The sequence below is a fragment of the Lipomyces chichibuensis genome (assembly GCF_038497645.1).
Source record: "Lipomyces chichibuensis strain CBS 12929 unplaced genomic scaffold V1513scaffold_51, whole genome shotgun sequence".
Classification (NCBI taxonomy): Eukaryota; Fungi; Ascomycota; class Lipomycetes; order Lipomycetales; family Lipomycetaceae; genus Lipomyces; species Lipomyces chichibuensis.
This window is the reverse complement of record NW_027117503.1, coordinates 1-18,674: the sequence shown is the minus strand read 5'-3', so window position 1 is coordinate 18,674 and position 18,674 is coordinate 1. Positions and strand designations below refer to the sequence as shown.

The window sequence follows — 18,674 nt, the reverse complement described above, 5'->3', positions numbered from 1 at the left end:
TTCGTGGAAGAAAAGCTCACCTGGAGGGATGACACGGTGCGGACAATTTGTACCTGTTGTAACATGCGTTCCGAAAAACCATCTACTCCGCTCACAATTCGCCCCGTAAGGGAAGTAATACTCTGCATGTCATCTGGCCAACGTCTGGCGCCAATCCGTTCTTGTGACGATGAGGAAATTTTGTACGACAACCAGGCGTGCGGCGCGCTTGTTTTGAATGGCGTTTGCAAACTGCCCGGCATCGAAAAGATCTCAAATTCGGCACCCTCTATATCTTTTTGGCCCCTGCTATTCTGTACACTACTGCTCTGCTATACTCTACTCAGTTTAGCTTTTGTCACAAAATGTCCAACGAGAAGGCCGATCAAATGATAAGAAGCTCGTCCGTAGAGGAAATGTCCTCCGTCGACCTCGACTCCGCCTATGGGCCCAGTGGCTTCCGCGGGCTCGTGAGGTCATCCAACATTCTATTTTACTCTCTCTTTGCCAGCCTTGGCGGCTTTCTGTTTGGATATGATCAGGGTGTCATCTCCGGTGTGCTCGTCATGCGCGACTTTGAGACGCGCTTCCCGCGTGTTGGTGGTAATGGCGACTTGCAAGGATGGGTCGTGTCCATCATGCAGCTCGGTGCATTTGTGGGTGCACTCATCAACAGTCCCCTTGCTGACAGATTGTCCCGTCGCTATAGTATTGCTGTGGCTTGCGTCGCGTTTCTCATCGGCTCTGTCCTGCAGGCAGGTGCCATCGATAATAGTACAGATCTCAATACTGTGGATTCGGGCAATGCTGACAAAATTTAGGTATGCTCTTTATAGGTCGCTTTATTGGTGGTATTGGCCTTGGTCAAATTTCTATGGGCGTCCCGTTGTGGATCGGCGAAATTGCGCCACCGAATCTCCGAGGTTCTGCTGTCACTCTGCAGCAATTTGCTATTGCTTCCGGCATTATGATTTCGTTCTGGCTTGGTATGTTCTTTGAAATTTATAGATCGTTCTTACTAACAGTAATAGATTACGGCACTCAGTACATTGGTGGCATTGGCGAAGGACAGAGTCAGCTTGCTTGGAGACTCCCCTTTGCTCTGCGTGTGGTTCCAGCAATAACTCTTCTCATTGGCTGCTTCTTCATTCTTCCTTTCTCTCCTCGCTGGCTTGTGAAAGTCCGTCGCGAGCACGAGGCTCTGGCCGTCCTATCTCGTCTTCGCAAGTTGCCGGAGAATCATCCTATTGTACAGGCCGAAATTATGCAGATCAAGGCTGGCGCACGTTTTGATGCATTGACAATCAAGGAAAAGTTTCCAAACGCCAAGACATCTGCTCAAATAGCATATCAACAGTACAAGGAGCTTTTTATGCAGAAGCATCTCGCCAAACGCCTCTTCGTGGCCTGCTTCTTGCAGTTCCTTCAGCAGTTTACTGGTGTCAACGCGATCATATACTACGCGCCGAAAATGTTCAAGTCGATCGGTCTCAGCGGAAACTCGGTGTCCTTGCTCGCCACAGGAGTTGTAGGCATCATTAACGTTGTTGCAACTGTGCCTGCAATAGGTATCGTTGACAACTTCGGCCGCCGCGTTGTTCTCATGGTCGGCGCCCTTTTCATGTCGCTTTCGCACTTCATTATTGCCACATTGTACGCCATATATGAGCATTCCTGGGCCGAGCATCTGTCTGCTGGCTGGGCGGCAGCCGCATTCGTCTGGTTCTTCGTTTTCAATTTTGCATACTCTGTCGGTTGTATTGCCTGGATATACCCAACTGAAATTTTTCCCCTTGGAGTTCGCGCCCAGGCAATGGGGATCGCGATATCAGTGAACTGGATCTCCAACTTCCTCATCGGTCTTATAACCCCCATTATGCTTAATCATATAAAGTTTGGTACTTTCTACTTCTTCTTCGCTTTCACGATGGTCCTCTTTTGTTGGGTTATGTTTTTCTTACCTGAAACCAAAGGTGTCCCAATGGAAGAAATGGACAAACTGTGGGGTGGAAGTGAAGGCAAGGAGACTGCAGATCGCATGGCCCGTATTCAGAATGAGCTCAAATGCGAGTCTCGCAATGTTCCCATCTACAGCAAAACCAGTTCGTACTCTGACGATCTCGATATTGAAATGCAAGAGCAATATTAAGCTCTCTTGACTGACAAGTTTGGATGTAATTTTTTTCACATTTTGTAACCCTCCGCACTTTTTGACATCAACTTCGCTGGCTGTACTCATTACATTAGATTGCGTACTTAGTTTTGGGCAGAGATATTTCGACTCTGTTAATAATCAGATTATGACTACACTACAGTGTACATTGTGACATCTCTATATAGCTCCAATTTATCCAATATGAAGTGATTAGCAATCATCATACAGCTATGCGTAGAAGATTATTTGGTAGCATTTTCCGATGTCAAATCGTTCATTGCGGCTGGATGATGGCGACATCATGAGGGTCATGTGTCCTGAGTGTAAAGATAACTAAGTCATTGTAATGCCCTACCAAGTACCGTTCCGCAATGTCCCAAATGTCGAATAGTTTGTAGATGTCTTTTCTGTCAATTTACTCCTTTGTTCGGCTCACTCTAGGGATGAGCGCTACCCGAATACATTCATGTTTTCGTCTTATACCAGGTTCATTTAGAAGTTCATGTCGAGCCCCGAGTCAACAAATATTGTTCATGAGCCGATAACGTTCATATCCTGCAGGTAAGATCGGTTGATGCCAGTAATGTGGTCAGGTACATCGTTATTACTTACCGCATTCAACGTTCACCATTATTTAACATCTACGCTGCTGTGGAATTGCCATCAATTGGGCCCGGCCCAAACGCGAGGGAACAGTCAAAGCATTGCCTGGCTCACACTTCTTCCGGTAATGCAAGGAGTGTAGAGCTGCTGTTGGGCTTTTCACTCTATTGCAGATAGTTCACCATCAGCAATAGTAACAATTAAGAGCTCAATTGTTTCGCATTCGTGGATTTAGTCAACGAGTAATATTATTGCTGAGATTGCCTCGCCAAGGGAGCAGATTATTGTGTTGTCAAGCATTCCACCGAATCGGCAGTTATCACATTTCCGCTGCGTCATTCTTGCCTTCGTGTAGGCACCGGCAGTGCCGCTATTGGTATTGCCGCTTCATGAATATGCCTCGTCCCTTTTCTATATATCATAGCAATATTTGCTCCGGTTAGATGCAGCACTCTTCCATAGCTGGACTGCAAACAACTTGCGGTAGGTATTGTGTGTTGTGGCGGCAGTTCCCCGAACCCAGCAGTTATCGGCTGTCGGAACAAACAGGCACCAGGGACAGGTCTTCTCAGATTTCTCACCCTAACCCAACACTTGACGATATCGATTCCGGCCGTTTCCGATGTCTGGAATTCGGATACGGCCCGAGAGCTTCTCCATATCCTAAATATTCAAAAAAATAATAAGACTGCGATGATATGGTTTATACCACCATTTCTACATTCTTGGTCACCCATTAATGAAGGGGATAAGTTTTTGCTGCAATTGTCCAAGCTGCAGATTGAACGTCCATCGATAACGTCGCGGCTTTTATGACAGAGCCCCGCAGTCGTGACAACGTCCGTCTATCCCATAACGCCGTGCCTATCAAAAGTCATTTTTGTGACATTTTATGACATTTTCGCAATTCGGTCGATTCTCCTCTCATATTTTGATAACATTTGATTCGAGATTTGTCGCTTAATATAAATTAACCTATATTCGTATTCCATGCGCAGTGGTTGTTATTAGCTAACTTCGCTCAAAGTCGTCCGGTACCTCATTAGAGTCCGACTTCGACGCCATCAAGTCACCACTGCGTCGCTCTTTCGTTCATTCACACCAAGTATGGTCTTCGCATTCAAAAAAGGCTCGTTATTGCCGTCTATAATCATTGGTGCATTCACAACAATTGGAGGCATCCTATACGGCTATGACACCGGCCTCATTGCTGGCATATTGGCCATGGAGCCTTTCAAGCAGAGCTACGGCGCTCAGCAACCTGACGGAACATGGTATTTGCCATCCAGCAAGAAGTCGCTGTTTGTTTCAGTCCTATCTGCTGGTTTGTTCTGTGGAGCATTCTCCACAGGATATTTGGCCGATGTTAGGGGGCGTCGACTGTAGGTACACTGTCGAAGTTTGGTCATCCATCGGATAACCTCATATCAACTCTAGGGGCCTCATCTTTGGATCAATGATCTTTATGATCGGCGTTGCCATGCAAGTCGCGGCAGTTAATGCCGCGCTTTTTGGAGGAGGTACTTCATGAGACAATTGGCGACCATCTATCCTTGCTAACACCACTCTAAGGCCGGTTTATCGTGGGTTTTGGAACAGGCGCTATTTCATCAATAGGTCCTTTATATCAAGCCGAAATCGCTCCGAAGCATATCAGAGGTACAATCACTGCGGGTTACCATACCGCGAAGACGCTCGGTGTTCTACTTGCGGCCATTGTCAATAACTCTACGAAGGACCGAGATGGTAAGTCAGCCTATCTAATTCCAATCTATATCCAGTTTGTATGGGCTGTCATACTCATTTCCGGATTCGCGTTTCTCCCGGAGTCTCCTCGGTATTTCATGAAATACGGTAAGCGTGACAAAGCACGTCAAGCACTTGCACGTATCCGCAATCGGGACGAAGACGATGCTCTTGTTGCTTCTGAGTTGGACGAGATTGAAGCTAGTCTTGCGGTCGAGCATTCAATCGGGGACGTTTCAGTAAAAGACTGCTTTAAACGCGAAAACAAACAGCTATACCGACTTATCCTTGGCATGACTGTGATGGCATTCAGTCAGCTGGTCGGAGTCAACTTTATTAAATACTTTGGCACAGACTTCTTCCAGCAAGCCGGCATTACAAACTCGTTTGTCATATCGATGGCGACAAATCTTGTCAGTTTTAGTATGACTATTCCGGCTCTCTACTTGATTGAGCGCCTAGGGCGGAGGTCATTTTTGATTATTGGTTATATCGGGTCGTGGATCACGCAGTACGTTATTGCTATCGTTGGTTTGGTCGACGCAGGTTCGGACTTGGCAAGAAGGGTCTTGGTCAGCTTCAGTATTCTTTACATCGCTATTGAGTCAGCTGGCGTCGGCCCTCCATCTCTGTAAGTGGCGACAGAGAATTTAGCAATCGACCACGGTTAATCATTTTAGTGTCATTGTGGGAGAAGTCTTTCCGCTTCGAACGCGGGCAAAATCTATTGCACTGTCTCTGGGATGTGACTACAGCTGGAACTTCGCAATCGCTCTTGCAACACCGTACCTAGTGGACTCTGGTCCAGGAAATGCAAACTTGGGAAGCAATGTATTCTTCATCTGGGTGCGTAGCTCAGTATTCTTTATTCCGAATGTAAATGCTAACCTATAATGGCATAGGGATCTTGCAGTTTGCTCGGTGCTATCTTCGTCTACGTTTGGGTTTATGAGACAAAAGGTCTCTCTCTTGAGCAGATCGACGAATTGTACAACACCGTCCCATACGCATGGCAATCTGCCTCTTTCGTTCCCCGAGAAGTGCAAGACGAAAATAGTTTGATTCTTGAGCTCAACAAGGCGAAACCTGGAGATGTGATTGTCAGTGACTTCGAGGTCTCTGACGCAGATGACGCAACTGTGTTGTCGGAGGAGGGTATCCAGGAGATTCCTATTCGGACACAGCAACCGTGGAGTAACTTATAGATTGTTTGCATATAATTTGGATTTATATTACCTGATATAGAGCATGAGTGTTTGTAAAGGAAGGTGTTGGTGGAAATAGAATATCTGCATATCCATGCCCATCTTTGAAATACTGAAGCATAATCTGTAGCCGGCGATGCATCCCATCCAACCTCTCCGCTAGACCAGTTTGAAGGCATGTTGGCTCAAACCACTGACAGGGAGTGTCTGAATGCTCGACGTAGACATAGACAGACCTGATCGTGCGGACAAAGCTCAAGGTGGCACAAGTACCGTCAAATAAATGGTCTCGTTGGTGGATTATTCTCCTGCGCATTTCTTTTGCCTATTCCGGTAGCCACGACCACCACCGTTGCACAATGACTTCAACTAACCACAGCAGCATGAGAAGATGTTTGACGTATCAGAAAAGAAATATTTGTTAACATTTCCTTCATAAACCATAAGCAACTGGCTGACGAGCGACCCGGACCGTAACCGACCAGGTCCTCATATCAGCAAGCAGTCAGCGGCAAGTGGCTTTGATACTGATATAATTGTGTCAGTAATGAAGCGGTATTGTGTCAGGAGCAAGAGTTGCGTCTTACACACTTCTACTATTCTCTTTTTCGCAAGTGCGGAAGAAGATATTATATACAGGTACTTTTCTTGGTTTCTGGCTCAAATGACGTTTCACCTCTTGCTGTATGACGAATCACATTTCACATCGTGTTATACGCTATTACATTCTTGCATCTCACTAGGATCCACTTCAATCTTAGAGCCATATCCCTTTAATTCTCACATATTTCATATCTATCAAAAGTTAGACTAACATAGGGTATGGGTATTTGACCGCGTACTAGCACCATGCGAAGTTTCAACACATTCTACTAAAGCAACTAATCCTCTAGAGAAGAATTACAAGATTCAGATAGGTACTCAGTGTCTTCCCTTACAACTGGTTCCTCAGTTTCCTTAATTTTGCGCTTGCGTGGGCGTCCACGACGCCGTTTTGTGACCTGTTTTTCCGTAGAATTTTAAAAATATCCTCAGTGCTAAACAAGAATCTTTTACCCCTCAAACGAAACTTTCGGGCCTGGAAAATCTCTATGCTATCTTCCAGTTGCTTGCCCATGATCGATAGTCCGTATTTTGCGTTTCAGCAACATGGGTCAGGCGAATTGATATATAGCGTGACTAGTGTAAGCCTCTCCTGGCTGGTCAAGATCGATCCCAAGACTTTAATTGATTCTCGGGGCTCAGTGAGTTCTGGTGGAGAGCTCTTCGGCAAGGAACATTTAAGACCGCCTGAGAATTCGCCTTGATTCTCAGGTCTTCGTGGTATTTGTTGTATGGCTGGAGAATGTTCTGGAATATGGCGGACCACATTTTGAGGTTATTATGGAAGCACACCAGCACTCTTCATGCGTCCTGGATATTACGCTTCGTAAGTTGCCTTGTCCCTTGCCCTTTTGTACATCTTGACCCACTCATAGTGCTTAATCCGGCCAATACCTACCACGCTGGTAACGGCATCGGTCTCCCTGCCAAGAGTTGCTTTCAATGGGCCAAACACGGAGATATCCCGTGGTTGCAGAACATGTGAGCAGTGAAGTGGAATGATCATAAGGTCGATATTGTGTTCCATGCAGTAAGCGATGAACGGGACAGCAATGTGGCTGCTATGGCTATCTGCAATCAGGAGACGGGAGTTGGATCCAGCCCGTTCACAGGTTTCTGGCTCAAAAATCGGGGTCAACCAGGCCATCACATGGCTATCAGATATCCCACCACTTGTGCAGAGAATATTCAGTTTGGCGGAACATCTGGCACTACCGAGTTGGTATTGGTGTACCCTTGAAGAAGATCAAAGGTGGTAAAGCTTTGTTATCGACTGAAATGCATTTAATGGTTGTCATCCATTCCTGACGACGTGGAATAACTTTTGACTGGTTCTCTAGAAAGCATCGATAATGACCTTGATTGACTTGTTCCGATGCCGTAACTCGTTTCATCCATATTGAATACATTACAAGTCTCATATTCTTTTTCTGCACTTCAATGCACCAAACCACTGGTCAATCACGCGTAGCCCTCGATGCCTTGCCAAATCCAATTAACGTGTAGTAGCTGTCTTTAAATGAAAATCCGATTCAAGAAGCGATACATCCATTCGTGACCAATTGGCTTGTATATAAGGCGGGGGTTCATATCGCTGACGTGTGCCGGTCCAGTCGAACGCGAACTCCTTGAGCCATCTCCACAACCAACGCATGAGTTACCGGGTTCTGTAACAGCACATCGAGGGATCCAGCGCGCAAGAGCCTTGTGCTCTGCGATTGTGAGATTTGTTGAGTTGCAGCGGCTTGAGAATGTTTACCTCCAGAGAAGAGTCGTTGCAGGGTAGACCGGCAAACCAGCGTTAATACTGCTCATTATTTTGCAACACCAACAAAGCCATTTAAATCTTTTCTTCACGATCCACGCTGATTTGCTTCTTCGATATCCCATTGCTGGGGAAAAGAGGCCTTGAAGTTGGAGGGTGGTGGAAGGTTGCACAAGTTGACGGCCCAAATACCCATCCGCAGTAATCGACTATATTCGCAACCCATTTGTTATTCGAGTGGCGAATATTAGCCGCAATTCTAACCCGAATAGGCTGGTTTATAACCGTTTAAGGTATATCTCTCCTGCTACTCGCCTGTGTAGGTCAGCAGTGATTTCTAGCAACTAACTTCTCACAAGAAGCGGTTTCCAGCTTAATATCAGTAGTTTCTCTACTATAATCTAACTATCAGCTTTACCGCGAACCGCCAAAATAATACCTTTACCTAGTAAGAGATTATTAAACTCCGAAAAGGATGTCGTAGGAGTACGGAGATATTTAATGCGGGCAGAAACGATGCGCGTGTTGATGCTAGTGCATGAAGTGTATAGGCAGTAGTAGCCTACCTCAATGTTATTTACCAATTACTAATAATATAACTCAATGATATGAACATTAGCAGCCATCCGACTTAACCGAGTGGGTGAGTGAGTACATAACTCTACTGAATATATATACGCCGAGCCTATTATGTTATCTGTGTTCTACCGCCGGTTCATGCATCGTTACTTGGCGCAGATACCAATTTAAACGAAGCCATTCAAGCGGCATTTCATTCCTTGATTATTAGTTGTGTGATCTGTAGAGACCTAATTTAAGCAGTCAATCTGAGCGAATAATTACAGCAAACGACGAATATTTGGTGAATATATTTGCTCAGTTGTTTGCTCGGTTATTTGCTAAGTGTGTGGTCGCGATAATATTCGTTGATCGTACGTTATTCACCACCCAAAATGGCGTAGTATAATATCCGCAAATAAATATTTGAAACAACCATAGCCCATATGACTATAGTCGTTTTTACACTATTCCCCTAATTCCGGATTGATGTTTACCATATTTGACCAAATTTCGTCTACATGAGTAGGCCGCCGACAGTGAAAGCAAATAAGCCTTGCTGATCATTTTGCCGAGACATCTTGTGCGGCTCAGGGGTAACGGCATAACGGCATCGCCAAATATCATCATTACTGATATGATGTCACGAAGACTTTGATAACCCTAGCCCTAAATCCTTTTTTTACGTGAGATTTAACGGGAACTCTCTGTCCGGAACACTAGAACGGAAGCGGTGGCTGACATGTCCGGCGCATATATTTGCTACATAGGTGCCAAGTTCAGAGATGCAGAAACAACGAAGCCCATACGGATGGCTTTAGGCTTAGCAGCTGCCAATGATGGCCCAGTCATGCTGACAGGTTTCCTCGTCTTGTCCAGACAGTCACTCGCTGGATACGGATTTAGACTTAACCACACCATCTTTGACAATGGTTCGACCGCTACATCCTCATCAGTGAGCCATGTACAGAAGGTTGGCACGGTAATCGCCAAGACAACTAATGACCCTGTAAGTTCTTCGTCAGTTGAAAACAAACCCTATGCGCTTGATTCTCGCGCCGATGAGGGCTCCTACCACAGATGCTATGCCATAAGGTGCGCCCATGAGACGCCGCCCGGCACCGATGATAGTATATCGGCGGCGCCAAGACCGGCGATTGCGTGCTCGACGACTCTGTACGGGTGCCGGAGTCAGCTTTCGTCAACCTTAGCGGGGGATACCTACAGGGCCGCGGATAAGGGGCGAGGCGCAGATCAGCTGTCAAGCTCGAAGACGAAGATGGAGAGAGGAAGGTTATCTTGGGTGGGAAGTATTTATTACACCTGTCGACTGGAAGCCTGTCAGAGTCGTGAAGAAGGCAGAGCCATACGACACTATCTTGTCAAGGTCATGGAAGTCGTCCGTAACTGCGACGCTACGGTGGTATGCCAGGTCAGAGTCATTTCAATTTTCGCTTCAAGATGACGCGCGTCAGTGAAGGCCAGGAATAAGCTGATGATAAGTACCGCGCTGATGATGATGAGCCGTGATGCCCAAGAATTGAATCTCTCAAAGAAACTTATCACTGTTACTACACAATGCTAAGTAACAATGACACCTTCGTCGAAACTTCAGGTTTCTCAAGCTGAAAGAAGGAACTGCTGTTGTACGATTTCAAAGGTTGCCAGAGCCTTTATCAATTGTTGGCGCATGTCCTTAACCTGATTGTAAAAAACCCTAAAGACGCTGAAGTCTGGAGACGTAAACAGTGCTAATGAGGCATGCGATCAAATAGCTAGAGGTAGATGCATTGGATCTCACTCTACGTTGTCGAAGTTGCGCATTCTTGGTTAGAATTCAACAGCGTCGAGAATGTTGAGTTATGCTCCATTTTATGGACTATAGATAAATGCATACATCGATCAGGAAAAGATGGACCTTCACATATCGCATGCCTCATGACGGATTAGTGCAATAAAACAGATCCGACGTTACCTAAATGCAATCGGTCTCTTACTTCCTTTTAAATCATTAGATTGGAGCGACTTGAGCGAACTGCAGGAGTTTAAGAAGAGTCTACGAACTTGGTATCTACCAAAAAACTTTCAAGTAGCTTGAGCATTGGTACATGATGCGAGCTGCAGGACTGCTAGAGGATGCAACTACAAAACAAGGAGAATTTGTTGATGATTTAAAAGAAGGGATTGCGTTCAAAAGTATCATCAGTACTACAGATGAGCAAGATGCTTATGACATTGCCTTGACCTCAGATTCTCGGTTCAGGGTTGAAAGAAGAATATGCACCTATTGTTCTTGATAGTAAAAGAGTCAATACTTATCGCTGAGAAGCCCAATTTAGAATCTCGCATGCTGTCAATGCCCCCACCGTTGCCCCGAAAGCCTCAGCAATCGGGATATAGACAGATACTTTGAGAAGAGATGTAGCTGGCACACCTGCTGGGGGAGGGATGCCTGCTAGCATGGTGGAGGGCCACAACGGTGAATACGAATACTCGAGAGTTTGGACGCCGGCCCCTGAACTACCTCGCAATTCCAGCCTCTGAAATGGTAGTTGAGAGATATTTAGCCACGGAAGAGAATTGCTTGGGTTAAGGCGGCACTCCATGGAGTCAGGTACCATGAGAAAGCTTACCTTGCTCTCAGATCACTCACTATTCCAGAGGCGCTGAATAGTTTGTACTATTTTCTACCTATTTGTTGTCCTCTACATGTGCATTTCGGAGCAGATAGTGAAGGTCATTTGTCTGACTAATAGATATTTTGCCAGTAGTTGAATTCAAATGTGGTGTATGTAACAGTAATACATGGACTCGTATTGTAATCGTATGGGACTTTACGAATACGAATAACTATTACTCGCAAATTGTATCCATCCTTACCCACGTCAGTATGGGCCCCATCGGGGTTGATGCGCCATGTCTCCTGACACTTAGCCACGATTCTGGTCCAGAAGCCCGAGTGTTGTTGGGCTCTCGACGGGCACAAGTTCTAGAGGCTATAGGGTCCGCTTCCTTGGCCGCGGAGTCAGCGAGCCCGACCGTTGTCATAAGCTCCCTAATGGCCTAGGAGTCAGAAAATGCGTGGGTGTCAGTCAGCATAGGGAGCGAAGACTTTCGATTTTAGTGCGACACCCGCCAAGGATGTGCGCCTGAGCGGGCTCCGGGCTCGAATGGTGGCTTTGTTATCTGTAAAATTCGTTGTCGTTCTAGGGACTAGGGAAGCCAATATTTGCAGGTTAGTATATTTAATATTTGATCATAACTCCGAGAGATCGAAATCATCTACGTCAAGGTCCGTCACACTGCAACTAGGCTTAGCTTGGACCGTTGCGAAATAAGTCGATCTATGAGACAAAATGTAGCTTGAAATCCTTGCATTGTGTTCGCCCATCCTTAAAATCTCGGAGAACAGTCTGCAATGCAACCCCAAAGCACAAGCCAATATGGAGATTGTCTCTACGGAAGCCTTGTAGTGCCAATTGATCTCGCCACGACTTACTTCTCGAAAAGATACCTGTGACAATTTCTCCTGAGAGGTAGAAGCACTTCCCTAAAAGCTCTGTCGGCCACCATGCCAGGATGGGGATTGCCATGTTGCTCTTCGACTGCAGAACCAGAATTGAAAGGCCATGGATATCGTAGCGGGCACTTCCTCATGGGAGGGACGGGACAATCTACAGTCTACATTGGAACAGAACGCCGCATCCTCAACCTTGCCGCTTGATTTTCAACGTTTCTCCCTGGAAAGTTCTCATGAGACTATCAAATGCCGCCAATACAGAAGCGCTCTGGAGGTGCGCTTCAAACGCACGATTAACAATTCTCCAATAGTCCCTAGGGCCCAATCCTATCCACCCATAGTTTGGGAAAGGACGTGCGTTCGACAGCACCTGACCCTACCAGCTTTAGTAGTTGCTTACCCCGGGCATTAATTAGATTGTGAAGGAATTGTTGGTTTTTGGATTATCCAAAGCACTGCTAGGTGCTCTGCGTAACTGATCTCGAATGTATAAAGGTATGTTACAATATTTGTTTCTTACTTCTAATCGAGTGTGGCAAATTGACAACGTTCTACTAGTTATCGTGACATCAAGAGAGAAAAGATTGGGCAACGCTTTGCTAGAATAATGGATGAAATAGTGAGACACATGCGTATGTATGTAAAATTGTCCTTTATCTTTTCAACCTGGCCAACGGATTATGAGATGTGCAAAGCCAGCCCAAGTTTGGACAACCACGGTCACGTTATTTTGTGGTCCAGCGGAATATTTGTTTAACCATACCACTGAGACTTTTCATGAAAACATAGCAATCGGATGCAAACGAATACTTATCTTCTTTCCAATTTCTCGTTGCTCAGGCTTCTTCATTGATGTAGTAGTAGTGAGAGAGTGGATTGAAACTGCAGAGTGAGAGCTGGAATCCTGACCCGCCATTTCAGCAGGATATGCCCTTATATCTAACGTGAGCGGATAGATCTCTAATTGAGCACCCCTTATCTAATCCAGCTCGTTATCTGGCTCCTAAGAAAAATGCAAATCCTCGCTACGGAATGAAAAGGCTCCATTGGAAGCTATGCTATGACGGTCGACTCCGTACTCGCCGCCTTGTGTGAATTTTGGCCAACATAAAAAGTGGGTTTGATTACTCTTGGCAACGTAAAGACGCGGACGTCTCTGCAAAAATTGAGTGCCTTGAGGTGCATGGGCAAGCCTTTGCCGTGGCATCAAATCTAATTTTTTGTTACGTATCTGCAGCTCTCTTTTGTAGCTGCTAACCTAATTAATAGTGCAGAGAATACGGTGACTTCGTGGCCGAATTGCAGAAATCTAATCGCGCAGGTCCATTGGTGCAAAGTGAGTTGTCTTGTTTCAGTTTATAGGCTTCCATTTGTTGGTCTGCGTCCAAAATCTTTGCTCGTTTTCTTACGGTAGAATTTCCTCTTTAGCTTGATTATTCGAGACCTTGGGGTATACGTTTAATCATTTTCATAACAGCCGAGGCATGAATGCCCAGAGGAACAACACGCATGGCGTCATGGTGATTTAAATCACTGATCCTTGCTGTTCCGCTAACCCTCATCATTAAATATGTGCTATAAATTTCGTGACGAGCGGCATATTCTGCTAATTGACTGACAGAGCCAAAGTGTTTGCCTGGGTCACGAGATCTCTAACGGCGTTTAGTTATCCACTATTAAACTGACTTTGATAATTACTGGGACAATTTCATGAGAACGAACGTTCTAGAGTTGAAATATAAATACTTTCTATTTGGTAGTCAAATCTGTACATGTACACAAACACGGTCTATTGTCAACCAGCCCAATAGTTTTGCCACCATTGAGCACGAAGAAATTATTGAAATTGTCTTCAATTCAATGTTAGTTGTTAAAAGCCTCGTAGATCTTGTGCCCCGCATGACACGGCATGCTTCAGGGTCCGGTAACTCTTAATAAAATTTGCAAGCACAAAGTCACAAGACTAACAGTGACGATACGGAAAGAGTTGCCCGAGCAGAGGAGAAAATTCAGTCCACTTCGCAGTTAGACTTGCTCTTTATTTCATCAAGGATCGATCACTGGCATTCAGAGCTACTCCAGTTCTTATCACTTCCAAGACCCCTGCTTATGTTAAACTGTCTACAGTCAAATCTAACAAGCATTGCACTGATGATCTAAGTAGATGATGATATGAGCACCGAAAATATATGAAATGGAGAGTATGCACCATCCTTAGTTCCGATCCATCAACAGCAGAGAAGGCCTCGAACCGATTCAGTAAGATGAATATCTTCTGTCGGCATCAGACTTGCCCCACCAAACCATGCGAATCTGAGATCCAGTAAAGCGCTCTCAACAGAGCAATAAAGTCCTTGTCAAACCAGGCTCCGCCGCTGCGCAACATTTCGCTGAAGACAATGGCGACGCCACGTGGCATAATAATTCCAACATGGAGACAGAGTCCACCACGGAAGGCAAACATAGCCACCAGGCAGTGGAGGGAACTCAGGATGGAGCTTCAGGGTCCTGAGAGCGCGCCGGGGTACGGTAGCATGGGAGGGTGACCCGCAGCAGGCAGATGTTCAACTGAGGACCTGGAGGGCTTGGGAACCCAAGAGGCGGCTTAGGGCGAGAAGTGGACTACGATGTTTAAACACGAATAGGGGCACCACGCCCATGATTGGACTAGCCATGGCCGGAAAGCTCTATACGGGCACTAAACTTGATTAATAATTGTGGTCTACACGTTAGCCAAGGCCACAACAAGCCGTCGTTCGCTAGGGACGCATCCGCCATCTGATGACAGCGCTCAGCTCATGCAAGAAGACGACACACCATGAGCCTTTCGGCTCGTCGCTTAGGCATTGTGCATATATGTAGACGTGGTCGGTGCGATCCGTCACATGCGTCTGTCATCACTTTGTCCTGTTGAATGCATTGGGAATCTGTGATGCGTCGACGGAGCTTTTCCACGTTGGCACATTCCGAGATTTCAGAGTCGTCGGAAATCATGGGTTTTTCCGACTGCTATAGCCATTATGATGAGAGCTGAAACGCGCTGCCCATCTTTGCTTCAATCGAGTCCTTCGATGCCCACACTACCCTCGCTATCCTCCGGAGGTGTAGGAGACGATAACGAATTTGAATCGCTGTTTCTACAGTCGGAATTCCCCCATAGAAGAATGAAAGAATGGCACCACCTTTGAAGCATTTGTGTTGTTTTGTTGTAGCAACCTTTGAGCTTGGTCTATGACGCTATTTTGTCCTGTAGCGTATTTAATTACAAACAAATTAATTATTTCCTTCAGCAGTAATAAAATTTATATTATATTTGAATAAGTTAGTGTATTGCCTCAATGAAATTTTGACATATGTTCACTGATACTTTCCTGAGAGGCCCAATGCCCAACCGGTTGCAGCTAATGGAGCCAACAGCACGCTTCAATGATGATATATTTATGTCGGCGGGAAGCGGTTCGGTGAGCCAACCAAAGGACCCCTTGCAGAGCTGTCACAGGCTCTGCCGACTGCCTGGCATACTCCGTGTTCCCTGTCATCGGCCGGACCATGATGTTTCGTCGAGAATTTGGAGTGATGAATTGGCGGATCTGTATGCCAAACGCCAATTTTTGTGTCATGAGACATCTTGTGAGTTTCCTTCTGATGTGTGGCAATCTCCGACAACGAGGAGTGCGAAGTAAGTCACTTATTTCAAGTGGAATACTAGCTAACGTGCACCAGGATAATAGTGAACAGGGTTCAGGTGCATCGCTGTGCCTAAAATCGGTTCTCAGTACTATTGTCGGTCGACTTGCTCTGCTAATCGTCATAGTAGCAATACGTGCCAGGCATGGGCTACCCAGTTTCCGTGACCGCTTATAGAGCTCACAGATTGATTCACATTCTTACTAGAGACGTAGATGCGCTGCCTACTTCCGAGGCTGTTTGGTTTACCAGAAGAATGAGCCACTGTCGCTAACTAGTTGCGACTAGGTCACAGAACCGCGTTCTCAGCCTCCAACTGCCATAACCTACGGTTCTCAGCATCAGAGCAGTCAAAATATTCTTAATATGTCGGACGTAGACGACGATCAATATTCGAAGGTCGGAATTTTGTACGCATTGGTTGGTGGGGAGAGTTACGATGGCTCAGAATACTGGATTGGCGTATGATGATAGCGACGGAAGTGCAGTATCAGAAGAATTGGATGATGGATTTTTGATTGATGCGTCTGCAAGTGGTAATACTTACTGCGACCGTGATAGTGAACTGGAGTGAGGACGGCAGTACCTGTTTGAACATGTCTAGGATCTCATCTCGCTAACAAATTTATCAAGCTCCTCAAAGACTCGAACTATTCCATTATAGCTGCTGCTCTGCCAGTCAATGATTGCCGTCCTGCCGGTGAGTAAGCGAGTACCAACTTTCGGCTGCTCTCTGACGATAATTTATTCTTTTAGATCCCATATAACTTACGATGGGCCAATTTCAAGCAGAGGCATCAAATCGACAATGTTAGATGCTCACTCTTTAGTAGAATTCCCGGTGTCGCTGCAAAGTCTTTATACGTTTGCAAGGATATTCTCGATCGTTGCGTCGAGCTGCGTCCAGTTGTTTACGATTACTCTTCGAGGTTCCATGCATAAGTCTTTTCGGAGCATATGCTAAGGAACAGGAGTGCCCCAAGTGACAGGAAGAGCGTATTCACTTGTGAGCGCCATGAAAGGCAAGGGCCAACTTGACGAGCATCTCGCCAATAATATTCTGCTGAATGAGAAGATGAATATGCTCCGATGGGCAAATCCATCTATGGCCCCGACGTGGGAAGAGGAGATATACGGGCCGAAGGGTGACATCGAGGTTGGTTCGGTCAAGTGCCCACTAAATTCGTGACTTTGCAACTTACAGATAGCAGCCACTGGAATGCTATTGCCAGAGTAACCGGATGTGGCAATTCAGGTGCCTTTCGGCCGCAATGTTTCATCGTCAAGGAGTTCAAGACATACCAGGCGAATAGTAAAGAGCTAGTAGTGGTCACAGAGACGGTAGCAGAATGGGTGCACGCAGTCGACGCTATGTCAGGTGTTGGAACGACAAGGAGAACTACTACTATGCCCAAGTTTCGTAACTGTCCCATATGAGACTTTTAGCTTAGCCCTGGTTCAGCAGTTTAGTGTGTAGATGATCCGCAACAAATTGAAGAAGATGAATACAGTGGAAGAGCCATTCCGCTGCGGTCTCGGTCGTTGCGGACGGCGAAGTGCACAAAAGTCGATGATATTCAATGCGCAGTTGGCATAGTCCGGCAGTGACTATACTGTGGACCGCAACTGGGGCATGATCAATTTTCACGAGGATGTAGTCGATCGAGCAGCTCATGACGCGGTATGACTAGCCTGGGCCATACTACTCAGATATTTATTCTTCTCTGGATACGTTGTTTTGCTGTTACAACTGTTCTGTTGCTCCTATTTTGAGCATTGGCTTAGAGTGCCCGATGATCACTCAGTCGCAACATATAAGCTTGCGGGCTCCTTTTAAGACTTCCCCTTTTTTGGCATTTAATAATTAATGTGTGTTTGTTTATTCTACAGATTAGTAATTTAAATCCTTATCTGGTTGACCTAGACGGCCTCGTAATTGGCTTTCGGATTCTGAAAATTACATGTGCGGCATCGCTGCCGTCGCGAATTGTTCCAATTACGGCGAATGGACGTACTCAGTACTTGCGGTGTGTGACCCAGTGTGGCTTTAGGATGATAAACTCAGTACTCTTGTCTTCCAGTTCATCACTTTAATATTCATCACTTTAATATACTTATACTAAAACAAAAATCCTGAGTACCTCAAAATGACATACCCAGTCCAAAAAAGTGACTAAGTCTGTCAAATTGTATAACTTAGTTGCTCGATTTGTTTCCGTAGGGGATCCCACCCTCACGTCGAGATATTGAGTGATCAGACCTGCCAGAAGTCCGAACAGCCCTCCCGCAACAAGCACGGAGGTGTACTAGGACGCGAAGCGACTGGCGAGCTCATATCAACTGAGTGTCTAAAATCCGCCGATAAAATTACGAATAACGTAATCCATAAGCGAGCTGCGCACCCAAGCGGGCTGCGCACTTTCACGGAAATTGACACAGTTCAATTTTAAACACTTGATTCTCCCACAAACAGAATGGAATTAACTTCAAAGGAAGCCAGATTGAATATTGCCATCCAGGCAATTGAGCGAGACCCAAATCTTAGTAGAAGACGTGCCGCAGCGATCTACTCTGTTAGCGAATCTACTCTAAGGTCGCGTTTGAAGGGCACACCATCACGACGCGATATCCCGGCCAATTCGCGAAAGCTTACAAACTTAGAGGAAGCTACCATTGTCCGATATATAATCGACCTAGATTCGGGATCATTTCCTCCTAGACTGTCTAGTGTTGAAGATATGGCTAATCGACTGCTACGCGGCCAATTCGCGAAAGCTTACAAACTTAGAGGAAGCTACCATTGTCCGATATATAATCGACCTAGATTCGCGATCATTTCCTCCTAGACTGTCT

At 45.8% G+C, this 18,674-nt stretch overlaps 4 protein-coding genes across 4 annotated transcripts; all 4 read left to right on the top strand.

Moving 5' to 3' along the window:
• Positions 1 to 48: 48 nt before the first annotated feature.
• V1513DRAFT_452758 (general substrate transporter) lies at positions 49 to 2,284 on the top strand. Its single transcript, XM_066899162.1, has 3 exons — positions 49 to 753; positions 801 to 965; positions 1,011 to 2,284. The coding sequence occupies exons 1-3, from the start codon at positions 345 to 347 to the stop codon at positions 2,126 to 2,128; spliced, it is 1,692 nt and encodes a 563-aa protein (XP_066751055.1). The 5' UTR covers positions 49 to 344; the 3' UTR covers positions 2,129 to 2,284.
• Positions 2,285 to 3,844: 1,560 nt separating this feature from the next.
• V1513DRAFT_427708 (general substrate transporter) lies at positions 3,845 to 5,688 on the top strand (the record flags this gene model as incomplete). The annotated part of the gene is made up of 5 exons (XM_066896235.1): positions 3,845 to 4,119; positions 4,175 to 4,257; positions 4,310 to 5,114; positions 5,164 to 5,329; positions 5,386 to 5,688. The coding sequence occupies 5 exons, from the start codon at positions 3,845 to 3,847 to the stop codon at positions 5,686 to 5,688; spliced, it is 1,632 nt and encodes a 543-aa protein (XP_066751054.1).
• A 3,668-nt stretch (positions 5,689 to 9,356) lies between these two features.
• Positions 9,357 to 10,092, top strand: V1513DRAFT_466780 (uncharacterized protein; the record flags this gene model as incomplete). Its single annotated transcript, XM_066900086.1, has 2 exons — positions 9,357 to 9,907; positions 9,960 to 10,092. 2 exons carry the CDS (start codon positions 9,357 to 9,359, stop codon positions 10,090 to 10,092), a joined length of 684 nt encoding a protein of 227 aa, XP_066751053.1.
• A 6,744-nt stretch (positions 10,093 to 16,836) lies between these two features.
• V1513DRAFT_427705 (uncharacterized protein) lies at positions 16,837 to 17,258 on the top strand (the record flags this gene model as incomplete). Its single annotated transcript, XM_066896234.1, has 2 exons — positions 16,837 to 16,991; positions 17,033 to 17,258. 2 exons carry the CDS (start codon positions 16,837 to 16,839, stop codon positions 17,256 to 17,258), a joined length of 381 nt encoding a protein of 126 aa, XP_066751052.1.
• Positions 17,259 to 18,674: the final 1,416 nt, after the last annotated feature.